Raw genomic sequence first — 15,145 nt, 5'->3', positions numbered from 1 at the left:
AGCTACTGAGCCTGCGCCCTAGAGCCCGCAAGCCACAACTACTGAGCCTGCGCCCTAGAGCCCACGAGCCAAAACTACTATGCCCGGGCACCTAGAGCCTGTGCTCCACAACAAGACAAGCCACCCCAATGAGAAGCCCACGCACCACAACGAAGAGTAGCCCCCACTCACCGCAACTAGAGAAAGTCCACACACAGCCAAAATAAATAAATAAAATAAATAATAATAAAAAAAACAAAGAATGCATCACTTACCTCACTGACTTCTCTATCTGTCTCTCCAGTTCTCTTCTGAGCCTCTAGGAGAGTAATCTGAGAGGACAGTTTTTCTGAAAGTCACAAAATAAATATCCTTAGAAGATAAATGTAGAGTGTTTGAAAAAAACCGAGGTATGATTGTGTATGTGGCTATTTGAGATGCATGAAATAACCAAGAGGAAAGAACAGATACAATAGTTTGGGGGAGATAAAACGTTTATTTTATTAAAGAAGTTGCAAAAGAAGATGAGAAGATGAGATATAAGATAGAATGGAGAATGGAACTAGGTGTTAATTATTAACCTGAGTGAAGTATAATAAATTGTGGAAGGCTTTAAAGGGAAAAAAAATGCCAGACCATATGACAAAAAGCAGCTATTTCTGTGGCATAATTTGGGAGTTCTAGGGCAATAAATTTAACTTAATTTATCTATAACCCTCTGTATTCATATTATACATAATGTATTAATATAGCACTTATAATGTCTTCAACATTCTTTCACATATTTTCATAAGAACGTCAAATTTTAGCACTAGAAGGGAGCTATCCAATCTCCTCAATGACCATATGAGGAAACAAAGAAATGACATGACCTACAGCTAGTTCATAGAGCTGGGATCAGAATTCAGTCTTCTGAGTTCCACCCATGTTTACAAAGTGTGTATTTAAAAAGGGTAGTAGTACCTTGGAGGATAAAAATATTGAGTATTAATAAGCTCCCAAGAAACTTATACTCTTTCTTAGAATTTAAGACAAATATACTAAAGAAACAAACAAAAGAAGCATATTTTTTACACTACATCCAAATGTCTTAACGTGACCTACATGATTTGACCCCACTTATTCTACAAACTCCTCTGCTTGTACTACGCCTTTTTTGCTCACTCTAATCCCAAGAACACTGGCCTTCTTTCTGTCTGCAAACATATCAAATTTATTCATATCTCAGGGTGTTTGCACTGCTCTTCTCTGCTTGGGATTTGATTTGCTCAGCCTCTTTTTGCATGGCTGTCCCCTTTTCATCATTCAGGTATCAAGTGCTCAGACAGGCCCACCCTAACCACTCTGACGCTACTTTCTTCTTCCCCCAGGCACATGTGCAGTAGCCTGTTCTATTTTTATCCTAATACTTATCACTCCCTGAAATTTTATTATGTATATACATGTTTATAGCCTGTCTTGTCCTCTAATATGTTCAGAGCAGTATCCTTAGCAACTAAATTAGTGCCTGGTACATAGGAAAGGCACCATAGATATTTGCTGAATGAATGAATGAACATTTATGAAACAAATGAATTCAAGACTGTATATAATATGTTCAGACATTTCACAAGATTATTTGAGGAAGGAGCACAGTGGCAGAAATGGAAGCACAAAAGGTGAGTTTAATAGAGCATGACTCATAAAGCAAAGGTAACCTATGAGACCAGACACAAAAACTAATACAGAAAACAAGTCCAGTGACCCATGCAGGAAAGAACAAAGAGAATGGAACTCACATAACCTCTAAACCACAGTGAGCTACATGAAAGTGACAGGGACTGCTTGCAAAACTACAAAATAAGCATCACGGATAAGATCACAAAGAAGTATTTTCAGTGGGTTGAATAATGAACTGAATTTGTGGCGTTCTTTCTTTATCAGCAATGGTGGGACTAATCTAATAAAGGTATGCGATCCCTAGTTTATAGCTAAGTGGAACTGTAAGATGGTTGAGTTGGAAATATTGGCTATAGATTTTAGGAAATGGTACAAACTTTATTTGGTATTCATTCTCACTCTTATAGATAAAACATGGTAGTCAGTTACTCCAGGATAAAATAGATAAGTAAAACGTTATTAACTACAAGTTATTAAAACCATAAGGTCCTTATGAAGCAGGTGACAAATGGAAGGAGGTATTATCTTCATTCTAACTGTTCACACACAGTCCAAAAGAATAAAGTGCTAAATTTAGTTCAATCAAACAAAACTTTATTCAGCAGCCACTCATTTGCCAGGTACTATTCTAGTTCCTGGTAAAGCAAAAGATGAAAAAAAAATGGCCCCTGCCCTTGAAAACCTTATACTTTATCTCTAAAGAGCTTATAGTATAAGACATAAAATTATAAATAGATGATCTTAATACAATGTTAAAAGAATGCAATTTGGAAGCACAAAAATGAATTTAACCCAACTTTGGGAAATTAGGATCGACTTCCTGAAAAAGATAATGCCCTAGTTGAGGCCTGAAACATGAGTAAGAATTAGCCAAGCTAAAGAAAAGGGATAAGGTTCTAAGCAGTATATAGTATGAGCAAAAACCAAAATGGTTTCTACCTCTGAACCTTTATTTATACTGATCTCTGTTATCTCACCCCACAAATTTATTACTGGGAAAGTCTTTTCTCTCTTTATTTTGACTATTTAAAAATTCATTGTCTTATTAAGGTCCTATTCAAGCCATACTTCTGAGAAGATTCCTTGGCCACTCCAAAATGAATATAATACAGATCTCCTGCAGCATCTATAGCCCATACTGCAAAATGTTATACTTATGTAAACACTGGTATTGTGCTTAAATTGTTTAATGTGTATTAATCCTAACTTCAATAATCACCAACCATGCTAAGATCTTTATTATCAGAGAATCTATATGTTATACATATATAGTGATAAAAGTAGAGGCACTTGTGGGTTAAGAAGTCAGAGAATTATGGTTTTCATTTATACGTACCATTCTCAGCTTTCAGCTGCTCCAGCTCTATAGAATTAAAGAGCAAGTCTCCCTTTTCATTCTCTAGTTCTACTACTCTCTTCTGCAAAAAGGCAATACTCTCCTCAGTGACTGCCTAAATTGTAGAAAGACAACAAATTAATGATTCTCCAGTACAAAACTCTCATACTAATGTCCAGACAGCCTCTGGCATTTTTGTCTTCTAAAAGTTCTCCAGCCATGAAAATACTTTTAAAATAGCATCTACTTATCTGCCTAGGTAACCTTTAAAGTAATACTTTTCATCTGAAGACAGAAAGAGAAAATCTTTCATACAAATTTCCAATTCACTGGCTTTTGAATTTAAGACTGAAGTCTGGATTACAAAGAGAGAAATCCCAAGTCTATTGCACATGAAAGAAAATTTTCAGAATCCAAAAAACTAAAAGTGCATTATGAGTTCTGGAAAAACTTCAAGTAATCTAATGTATGTGGAATTGGAGTCTCCAAAGGAAGGGAGAGGGTCAAAAAAAATATTTGACTAATTAATGGCAGAAAAATTTCCAAATTGATGAAAACTATAAACATAGAGATTCAAAAGGCAAACTCCAAGAAAAAGAAACATGAAGAAAACTATGCAAAGGCACATCATAACCCAAGTGCTCAAAACCAGTGATAAAATCCTAAAAGCAGCCAGGGGGAAAAAAAAAAAAGACAAGGATAACAGATTTCTTGTCAAAAACAAAATGCAAGAAAAAAGATAGTAGAGTAATAGCCTTAAAGTACTGAAAGAGAAAAAAAAAAACCTATCAATGTAGCTTCTCTAGTCAGCTTTTAAAAATATCTTTTAAAAACAATGGAGAGATAAAAATGTCTTCGAACACACAAGAGCTATAAGAACCCATCACCAGCAGACTTGCGTGCTCATGCCAGCACTCACACATTAAAAGAAGTCCTTTAGGCAGAAGGAAAACAAAACCAGATGGAAATATGAAACTACACCAGAGTTTGGCAAAATTTGGAGCCTTCCACCTGTTTTTGTATATAAAGTTTTATTTATGGCCTAAAAGCCTAAAATATTTACCATTTGACCCTTTATGGAAAAAGACAGCCAACTCTTGATCTACCCTAAAGAAAAGTACCAGAAATGGTAACTGCAATGGTAGTTAAGGTATATTTTCTTATTATTTGAATCTTCTAAAAGATAAATGACTAAACAAAAATAAAAATTTTTGTTTATAACATGCTATATTTTTGTACTTTTTGTTTATAATATATGCATAAGTAAAATAATAATAATATAAATCCCAAGAGTGAAGAAATAGAAGTATATAATTGTAAGGTTTTTATTCTATACTTGAAGAAGCACAATATTGTATGTAGGTAACTGTGATAAAAATGCAGACTATAATCCCTAATGCAGTCACTACCATAACAAAATAAAGAATTATAGCTAATACGCTGAAAAGGGAGAAAAACAGAATCATAAAAAATACTCAACCAATTTTTTAAAAGGAAGGAAAAGTAAAAAAGTAAAAGAAAACAGTTGGAAAAATGGAAAACAAATAACAAGGTGAGAGACTTAAAACTATATCAACGACAACATTAATGGAAATGGTCTGAACACTCCAAGTAAAAGGCAGAGATTGACAGATTGGATAAGAAGTAGGCTCAAACTCTATGCTGCATATAAGCTTTAAATATAAAGACACAAATAAGTTAAAGAGTGAAAAAAGATACACCATGCTAACACTACTCAAAAGAAAAGTGGAATAGCTATATTAATATCAGAAAGAAGTACATCTCACAGCAAAGAATGTCACCAGGGATAAGGAAGGTCATTTCATAATATCAATGGGTCACTTAATCAAGAAGACATAAACATACTAAATGTCTAAGCCCCCAATAACACAGCTTGAAAATACATGGTGTAAAAACTGATAGAACTGTAAATAAATCCACAACTATAATATGGGATTTCAATAATTGAGAGGCAGAAAAGCAGCAAGGACATAGTACACTTGAATAAGACTATCAATCAACTTTATGTGATTGGCATTTATAGAACATTCCAGCAAACAACAGCAGACTACACATTATTTTCAAGTACATATAGAACATTTACCAAAACAGACAATATTCTGGGCCATAAAACAAGTCTCAATCAATTCTTAAAGAGCCAAGTCATATAAAGTATGTGCTCTGACCACAATGGAATTAAAATAAAAATCAATAACAGAAAGACCTCTAGACATATGACTCCCAAATATTTGGAAACTAAGTAACCCAGGGGCAAAGAAGAAATTAAAAGGGAAATTAGTATTGTGAACTGAGTGAAAATGAAAATACAACAGAACTTGTGAGATACTGCTAAAGTAGATTTTGGGGGGGGGAATTTATAATGCAAAATGCCTATATTAGAAATAAGAAAGGTCTCAAACTAATGGCCTCAGCTTTCACCTTAAGAAGCTAAGAAATGAGGATATCAAATCCAAAGTAAACAGAAGAAAGGAAATAATAAAGATCAAAGTAGAAATCAATAAAATAGAAAACAGAAAACAAGGCAGAATAAATGAACTCAAAGCTGGTTTTGAGATCAGTAAAGTTAATAAACCTCTGGACAGTCTAACCTGTGTAAGAAAGAAAACACAAATTACCAATATCAGAAATGGGAGAGGTAACATCACTACAGATTCTATACATATTAAAACAATAATTAGAGACTATTATGAATAACTTTATATAAATTTGCCTATAAATTTGACACTTTATATGGACAAATCCCCTAAAAGATATAAAACACCAAAGCTCACTCAAGAAGAAACAGATAACCTAAACAGCCAAATAGTTATGAAACAAATAGAATTTTTAGCAAGTGAATTCAAGTATAAGGATAATATATCACTACCAAGTGAGGTTTACCCCTGGAACTCTCATACACTGCTGCTGGGAATAGAAAATGGTAACACCACTTTGGAAAACTGCCAAGGTCTTAAAACCTCCCATATGATCCAGACACTTCACTTCTAGGTATTTACTGAGAGTAAAGAAAGCACAGGTCCAAAGAAAGATTTGTAAAAGAATATTCATAGAAGCTTTATTTGTAATAGCCAAAAATTGTCAACAATCTGAGTTTGTCCATCAACAAGTAAATGGATAAACAAATTGTGGTAGGTACAATATCCTCAACAATACAAAGGAATGAATTCTTGCTGCATACAATAGGATGAACATCAAAATAAGTATGCTGAGTGAGAGAAGCCAGGAAAAAAAAAGAGCACATATAATTTATTAAAAATTCTACAAAATACAAACTAATCTATAATGACAGAAGATAAGTGGTTGCCTGGGTAGGGGGAGATGTGAGAGAAAAATTAAAAGGGGGCATGAGAAACTGGGGGGTGATGAATATGTTCATTTTCTTGATAATGGTGATGACTTCATGTATGTCAAAACTTATCCAGTTGTATACTTTAAAAGTATGCAGGATTTCCCTGGTGGTGCAGTGGTTGAGTCCGCCTGCCAATGCAGGGGACATGGGTTCGATCCCTGGTCCGGGAAGATCCCACATGCCATGGAGCAACTAAGCCCGTGTGCCACAACTACTGAGACTGTGCTCTAGAGCCAGTGAGCTACAATTACTGAGCCAGTGTGCCACAACTATTGAAGCTTGCATGCCTAGAGCCTGTACTCTGCAACAAGAGAAGCCACCGCAATGAGAAGCCTGGGCACCACAACAAAGTGTAGTCCCCGCTCGCCACAACTAGAGAAAGCCTGAGCGGAGCAACGAAAACCCAATGCAGCCAAAAATAAATAAATAAACAAACAAATAAATAAATAAACTCTTTAAAAATCAGTCTAGTTTCAAGAGTTGGAAGGCAACCTGATGACTAAGACAAGATGTTAGGCTTCTGGTTTTAAAGATAGAAGAACAACCAGGAAACAAGGGTGTAAGTAATACAGCTCTAGTCACTGGAAAAAATGAGGAAATGAATTCTTCCCTAAAGCCTCCTTCCCTGCAGCTCAGCTGACATCGTGACTTCTGGCCAGTGAAACCAATTTTGATTTCTGATCTCTAGAACTCGAGGAATCTCATAACTTTCTGTTTAGAAGAACAACTAAATCATCCCAATGAAGAAATAGCAATCAGAACACCAGCCAAGCCACAAGAGAAGGGCATGTGATTATGTCAGCAAACTCAAGTCAACCTACTCCTGGCGCCAGAATTGAGTTGAAAAAGCCTCCAGATAATTCCAACTCTCAGCTTTCAAGTCAACTCCAGTCTTTGATTCTCCTACAGAAGGCTCCAGACTTCACGGAGAAAGGAGCCATCCCCATCATTCATTCCTCTCCAAATCTCTGGAACACAGAATTGAAAAGAAAAGAAATCCAGAATTTTATGCCTCCCTCTTTGTTCTTTCTCAGGACTGCCTGGCTATTCCAGATCTTGCAAGGACTTCCATTATTATGTTGAATAGGAGTGATGAGAGTGGGCACCTTTGTCTAGTTCCTGATCTTAGAGGAAAAGCTTTCAGCCTTTCAACATTGAGTATGATGTTAGCTGTGGGCTTGTTGTATATGGCCTTTATTACATTAAGCTACATCTGTCTATGTATAATTTGTTAAGAATTTATTATTATGAATAGATATTAAATTTTGTCAAATGCTAAAAAAAATCAGTCAAGTTTCAACAACTAGACAAAAATCAGTCAAATATAATTTGAATAATACTATGATTTAAGTGATATTTATAAAATGTTACAGCCAATAACTACAGAATATACATTTTTTACAAGTGCACAAGCTACATTCACCAAGACACTTCATATGCTATGTCATAAAACAAGTCTCTATAAATTCCAAAGCACTGAAATCATATAGAACATAGTACCTGATCATTATGAAATTAAATTAGGAATCAATAATAATAAAATATCTAGAAATAAAACCAAATATCTGGATATTAAATAACACACTTCTAAATAATCCATGATCAAAGAAGAAATCATAAGGAGAATTAGAAAACTCTTCAAAAACTGAATGATAACAACACAACATATCAAACCATGTGCTTAAGAGGGAATTGTGTAACTTTAAATGTTTAAATGAGAAAAGAAGATCTGAAGTGTTTGATATAAAGTTACACCTTAAGAAGTTAGAAATAGAAGAGCAAAGTAAAACCAAATATATAGAAAGAAATACCAAAGAACAAAAATCAATAAAAGTGAAAACAGACCAGCATTAGAGAAAATTGACAAGGCCAAAAGTTGGTTCTTTGAAAAGATTTTTTTTAAAAGTCAAATAATTTCTAGTTTAAAGTCTGATCAAGAAAATGAAGCACAAAGTGGGGAGATGTCAGCCAAATAGTAGAAACTTGCAGATGGAAGATAAAAAAGTTCTGAAGATCTAACACCCAACAATGTGATTATAGTTAACAATAATGTATTATGTAGTTCAAAGTTGCTAAGAGACTAGATCGTAAATGTTCTCACCACAAAAAAGAAATTGTAATTATGTGTCATGATGGAGGTGTTAGCTAATGTTATGGTGGTAACCCTATTGCAATATATACATGTATCAAATCAACAAGTTGTACACCTTAAACTTACACAATGTTATATGTCAATTATATCTTAATTAAAAAAAAATAGGGATTGGGGTAGGGGTGGGTATCACTACAGAGCATACAAGCATTAAAAGGATAAAAAATGGAATATTATAACCAAGGTTATAACAAAAATTTGACATCTTCAATGAAACGGACAAAACAAAACAAAACTAAAATCCAACTGGCACAAGATGAAAAAGAAAATCTTATTAGTCTTATATCTGTAAAAGAAATTCAATTCATCATCAACTCCAGACCCAGATAGTTTCACTGGTGAATTCTTTCAAATTCTTGAGAAATAACACCAATTTTACACAAACTCTCAAATAAAAGGGAACATTCCACATCTCATTTTTTTTATGCCATAATAACCATAATACCAAAATCTGACAAAGTACTACAAAACAAAGGAAAATCTTCAGGACCAAAACAAAGACCAATGTCCTTCATAAGTACGGATACAAAAATGCTTCCAAAAATAGCAGTAAATCAAATTCAGTAATATATAAAAAGGATAATACTTTATGACCAAGTTGGGTTTATTCTAACAATACAAGGTTGGTTTAATAGTCAAAAATTAAAGTACTGTACCATATGAACAGAATAAAGAAGAAAACCCATATGGTCATTTCAATAAATGCAGATAAGGCATTTGGCAAAATTTAATACCAATTCTTACCAAATTAAGAATAGAGGGTAAAGTCCTCAATCTGAAAAAGAAGATTAATGAAAACTTGAAACTCGTAACACAGCTAATGGTGAAATATGAAATACTTTCCCCTAAGATCAGGCAAAATTCAAGAAGTCCCAGTCTTACCACTTCTATTAAACAGTGTTATGAAGGTCCTAGCCATTGCATGAAAAATAAATAAAGGCATAAAGATTAGCAAGGAGTAAGTAAAACTTGTCTTTATTTGCAGATGACATGATTGTTTTTATAGAAAATCCTAAAGAATCTACAGAATGAGACTAGAATTAATAAAATAAATATCAAGTTCACATAAGCAAAATTCAATTGTATACTTACATAAAAGTGCAAACAGTTGGAAAGGTGTAATTAGAATAAATTCCACCCACAACAGCATTAAAAAATATGAACTATTTCAGAATAAATTTTAAAATGTGCACAACTCCTCCAACCAAAACTACAAACCATTGCTGAAAGAAATTAAAGAAGATCGTAATAAGTGAAGAAAGATACTATACTCATGGATTGAAAAGTTCAGTAGTATTAAGATGTCAATTCTCCCTAAAGTGATCTATAGATTCAACACAATGCCAATTCAAAATCCCATCCAGCTTCTTCTTTTTTTCAAATAGAATATGAGACAGTTGATTGTATAACTTCTGTGGAAATGCAAAGAACCTAGAATAATCAATGCAATCTTGAAAAGAAGAACAAAGTCAGAGGACTTATACTACCTGACTTCAAGACTAACTACAAACTACAGTAATGAAAACAATGTGATACAGGCAGGACCGAGCAAGCAAAGGAACTTATCACTTGTTCTCACTCTGCCCTGCTGCAGCAGGGGCCCCAATAAAGCCTTGCCTGAATTTCTTGTCTGGCCTCTAATCAATTTCCATTGATTGGGGAAGGCCAAGAACCCTGTTCAGTATCAGATTGACGGTGCTCAATGTGGGGCAGTTGTCCTCTTCCGGGGAGAGGACCTGGGCACCTCCGGGACCACTGAATGCAGCTTCCCTGTGGGTGACAAGTAGCCACCTGAACCTCTTGTTTGGGGGGCTCCCTCTCCTGAGATGGCCATGCTGGACGACTGAGCGGGCCTGGGGATTCTGGTGGCTCCCCGCAACAAGACGTCTATCTCCATCAAGGAGGCCTGGGTTGTTCTTGACATAGCAGGTAAGAAAATCAATTTTTTAAGTGATACTGGAGCCACTTACTCTGTCCTGATCTCTCACACTGGGCCTCCTTCCTCCAAAAGCTGTACTGTGACTGGTGTTGATGGAAAGCCTCACACCCGTTACTTCACTGGGCCTCTCACTTGCCTATGTGAACAGTGTTTGATCTCATGTACCTTTTTAGTTGGGCCTGAGTGTCCTATCCCACTACTGGGGAGAGACCTTCTGGGCTCCCTTGGAGCCATATTACAGTTAGGAGGCCCAAAGCAGCCCCTTATCTTGATTCTGACTAAGACAAATCAACTGGAAGAACAAGGGCCTATTCCCAGCCATATTCTACACACAGTAAACCCTGCAGTTTGGGACAAAGGAATCCCTGGGAAGGCTATAAATGCTCAACCTGTAAAAATTAGCCTTAAGCCAGAAGTCACTTATTCTAACAAGAGACAGTACCCCATAAAGTTGGAAGCAAAAAAACGTTTGCGACCCCTCATACATAAATTTTTAAGACGTGGCCTCTTAGTGCTCTGTCAGTCTCCATACGGTACCCCTATTCTGCCAGTTGTTAAGCCAAACAGGGAATATCGAATGGTACAAGACCTTAGAGCAGTAAATGATGCAGTGGTCCCTATACATCCCCTTGTGGCCAATCCTTATAATATATTAGTCCAGATTCCTGGAGTGCTTGACCTCAGGGATGCCTTCTTTTGCATCCCAGTTCATCTCTCATCTCAGTATCTGTTTGCGTTTTAGTAGACTAACCCCCACTCAGGTCAAATGCAATAATACACCTGGACAGTATTGCTTCAGGGGTTTCAGGACAGCCCACACTTGTTCACCCAGGTCCTAAGAAAAGAACTAAGGGAGGGACCTTCCTGGTGGCGCAGTGGTTAAGAATCTGCCTGCCAATGCACAGGACACGGGTTCGAGGCCTGGTCAGGGAAGACCCCACATGCCATGGAGCAACTAAGCCTGTGCGCCACAACTACTAAGCCTGTACTCTAGGGCCCGCAAGCCACAACTACCAAGCCCATGTGCCACAACTACTGAAGCCTGTGCGCCGAGAGCCCGTGCTCCACAAGAGAAGAAACCGAGTCGCTCCAGCTCGCCACAACTAGAGAAAGCACGCGCACAGCAACGAAGACCCAACGCAGCCAAAAATATAAATAAATAAATTATTTATTTAAAAAAAAAAAACTAAGGGAAATACACCTAAAAGAAGGGGCCAGTCTACAGTATGTAGATGACATATGAATATGTAGTCCCACCATGGAGGCCTCAGATCAAAATACCATTTAAGTCCTTAATGTCCTTGGGACCCAGGGTTACAGGATCTTCTAGAAAAAAGCACAAATCTCAAAGTAACAAGTTAAATATCTGGGATATATTATAAACCCTGGAAGCAGACAGCTATCTCCAGATAGAAAAGAAGCTATATTAGAACTAAGCGCCCCAAAGACCAAAAAAAAATCCTCATGCTTTCTTAGGCATGGCAGGATTTTGCAGAATTTGGATTCCAGGATTCAGGCTAATGGCTAAGCCTCTATATGAAGCCACTAAAGGCCCAGATACAGAGCCATTACTTTGGACTGGGGAACAAGAAAGGGCTTTTAATAAGATCAAACAGACCCTCACCAAAGCTTTTGCTCTGGGTCTCCCCAATTTAAAAAAGCCATTTATCTTGTACATTGCTGAAAAACAGGGCACAGCTATGGGAGTCCTTGTACAAAAGCTAGGAGAAGTTCCTCAACCTATAGGCTATTTTTCCAAACAACTAAATTCCATGGCCCAAGGTTGACATGGCTGCTTCCGGGTGGTAGCTGCCACTGCTTTATTAGTGGAAGAAGCTAACAAGCTTACCTTTAGACAGCCACTGGAAGTACAGACCCCTCATCAAGTACAAAAGATTCTGGAAATTAAAGGCCACCATTAGCTAACTGGAGGCTGCCTTACTAAGTAGCAGGCTTTACTCCTTGACTCCCCAGAACTAACCCTCAAAACTTGCCACACCCTCAATCTGGCTGCTCTAAGGCTGGCTGAAGGCCCAGAACTAACACATTCCTGCCTTGAAACCTTTGACTAGGTTTATGCCTGTAGGCCTGATATAACAGACCAGGCCATAGAAAACCCCGAGGAAGAATGGTTTACTGATGGCAGTAGTTTCATTACAGATGGAGTCAGGAGGGCAGGGTATGCTACTGTGAGCACTTATAGTGTTATATAAGCAAAACCTTTGCCACCTAACACTTCAGCCCAGAGGGCTGAGCTAATAGCCCTAACTTGAGCCTTAACTCTGGGGGAAGGAAAATTATAAATATATATACAGACTCAAAATATGCCTTCCGGGCTTCCCTGGTGGCGCAGTGGTTAAGAATCCGCCTGCCAGTGCAGGGGACGCAGGTTCAAGCCCTGGTCTGGGAAGATCCCACATGCCATGGAGCAACTAACTGAGCCTGCGCTCTAGACCCCTGCGCGCCACAACTACTGAGCCTGCGCTCTAGACCCCGCGAGCCACAACTATTTAGCCCGCGTGCCACAACTACTGAAGCCCGCGTGCCTAGAGCCCGTGCTCCGCAACAAGAGAAGCCACCACAATGAGAAGCCCATGCACTGCAACAAAGAGTAGTCCCTGCTCGCCGCAACTAGAGAAAGCCTGTGCACAGCAACGAAGACCCAATGCAGCCAAAAATAAATAAATAAAATGAATAAATTTTAAATATATATACATATGCCTTCCTTGTTTTACATGCCCATGCAGCTAATCTGGAAAGAAAGAGGACTTTTAAATGCAAAAAATTCCACTGTAACATATGGGGCTGAGATATTACAACTCATAGAAGTGCTCAAAAATCAAAACTAGTAGAAGTCATTCACAGCTGTGGGCACCAAAAGGAAAATTCTCAAATTACCTAAGGGAACAGGGCAGATCGGGAGGCAAAGAAAACAGCCCTGATGCCCATACCAGGTAGAAACCAACATTGAGAATATCTGACAACAAACCACCTGGTTTCAGCAGACAATTAACCACCAATCCTCGCTATTCAATATGGGCAGGGAAACTGAAAACTGGTTCTCCAGTTTGTTCTCTTGGATACCACAAGGTATAAAAAGCTTTCTGGGGCTTCCCTGGTGGCGCAGTAGTTGAGAGTCCGCCTACCGATGCAGGGGACACGGGTTCATGCCCCGGTCCGGGAAGATCCCACATGCCGCAGAGCGGCTAGGCCCGTGAGCCATGGCTGCTGAGTCTGTGTGTCCGGAGCCTGTGCTCCACAACGGGAGAGGCCACAACAGTGAGAGGCCCGCGTACCACAAAATTTAAAAAAAAAAAAGCTTTCTGGCAGGAGGTTTTTGTTTTCTCATAACCCTTTTCTTTTCAGTCATACTGATTTAGGCTATATTTTGACTAGTACTCTGTTGTCTTCCCTATTGTTGTAAACCTGTGACTAAGACTTTTCGGTCCAAGAAGGAGACCTGGGACCAAGAGGTCCAGACCTTCCTTCCAGTCTAAAAATAGAGAAACATGTTGAACTTTAACCCCGAGATTAACAAAAATATACACCCAAACAGAATGGCTTCTTGGCAGGGGCAACAATGCCTCCCCTGTCAGGTCAACAGTTAAGGAAGCCCTCCCAAGGTAACCTGGTTCCTTCCCTTTCTAGGCCCTTTAATGGCTATTGTTGTTTTTCTCCTTTTTAGCCCTTGTTTGTTTAACATTTTGATTGAGTTTGTGTCTTCTAGGCTCCGACAATTTGAAATAAGGCTCATGATGGCTCAAGGAATTCAGCCCATTCCAGCAGAAAGTGGCCCAGATCCCACAGGTCCTTGGGACAGTCAGCAAGAGACTTCTACACCGCTAGGGGCTAGGGTCTGTGGCCCCTGTCCCCTTATGCAGGAAGAAGTTTCAGAAGAAGAGACCTTCGGTCCCTTACCCCTTAAGAATAAGGGTGTAGAGTCTCTCAGTGGGGGATGAGACAGGCTGGGACCTGGGACCCTTTGCTGCAGTGCTGCAGTGCTTGCACCTGGACAAACATCTCCTCCAGCAACAAAATACAAAGAAACTATATGGGACTAAAAATAACTGCATGCATGTGCAGTTGGGGCAAATTCTGGACCCAAAAGATACAAAGAGACCAAAAACACCCAACTGCCACTTTTGAAGAGCTTGGAGCAAAAACAGGGTATTGGGAGCAAAAGCAGGGTACTGAGCATATGCCACAACACCACCTTAGGGGTGGGCAAACCACCTAAGCCACCCCTCCAGCAAGACCCCTGGACACACTCCTACCATCACCCCATATAAGGAACAAGCTCGCCTCCCCTCAGGGAGCCAGCCAGCAAGGGAACCTGTTACTTGTTCTCACTTCCCCCTGTTGCCCCAATAAAGCCTTGACTGAAAAAAAATATGATACAGGCCTAAGAATTGGCTAGACTAGACTAGAAAGCTCATAGACTAGAAAGCTCATAAATAGACCTATTAATCATTTGTTTTCAACAAAGGTACCAAAGCAATCCAATGAGGAAAGTAAAGTCTTTTCAAGAAATGGTGCAGAGACAATTGGATATCCATATAGGGAAAAAAATAAAACTTGACCCTTATCTTACACCACACACAAAAATTTACTGAGGTTCAGAGACTTAACTGTGAAAGCTAAAACTATATAGCTTGTGGAAGAAAACATAAGAGAATATCTTCATGACTTGGGGTTAAGCAAAGGTTTCAC

At 38.2% G+C, this 15,145-nt stretch overlaps 1 protein-coding gene across 8 annotated transcripts in view; it reads right to left on the bottom strand.

Moving 5' to 3' along the window:
- GOLGB1 (golgin B1) overlaps positions 1 to 15,145 on the bottom strand; it is a gene marked incomplete at its 5' end in the record, with an annotated part of 66,869 nt that overhangs the window by 33,364 nt on the left and 18,360 nt on the right. For all 8 annotated transcript variants that reach the window (XM_079704187.1, XM_079704186.1, XM_079704188.1 and 5 more), the window contains 2 exons: positions 255 to 328; positions 2,975 to 3,089. In XM_079704187.1, the coding sequence (XP_079560313.1) occupies positions 255 to 328; positions 2,975 to 3,089 (189 nt within the window). The remainder of the gene's footprint in view (positions 1 to 254; positions 329 to 2,974; positions 3,090 to 15,145) is intronic.

This window comes from Hyperoodon ampullatus, assembly GCF_949752795.1.
Source record: "Hyperoodon ampullatus genome assembly, chromosome: 5".
In the NCBI taxonomy this organism is placed as follows: Eukaryota; Metazoa; Chordata; class Mammalia; order Artiodactyla; family Ziphiidae; genus Hyperoodon; species Hyperoodon ampullatus.
This window is presented reverse-complemented; position numbering and strand designations above follow the sequence as displayed.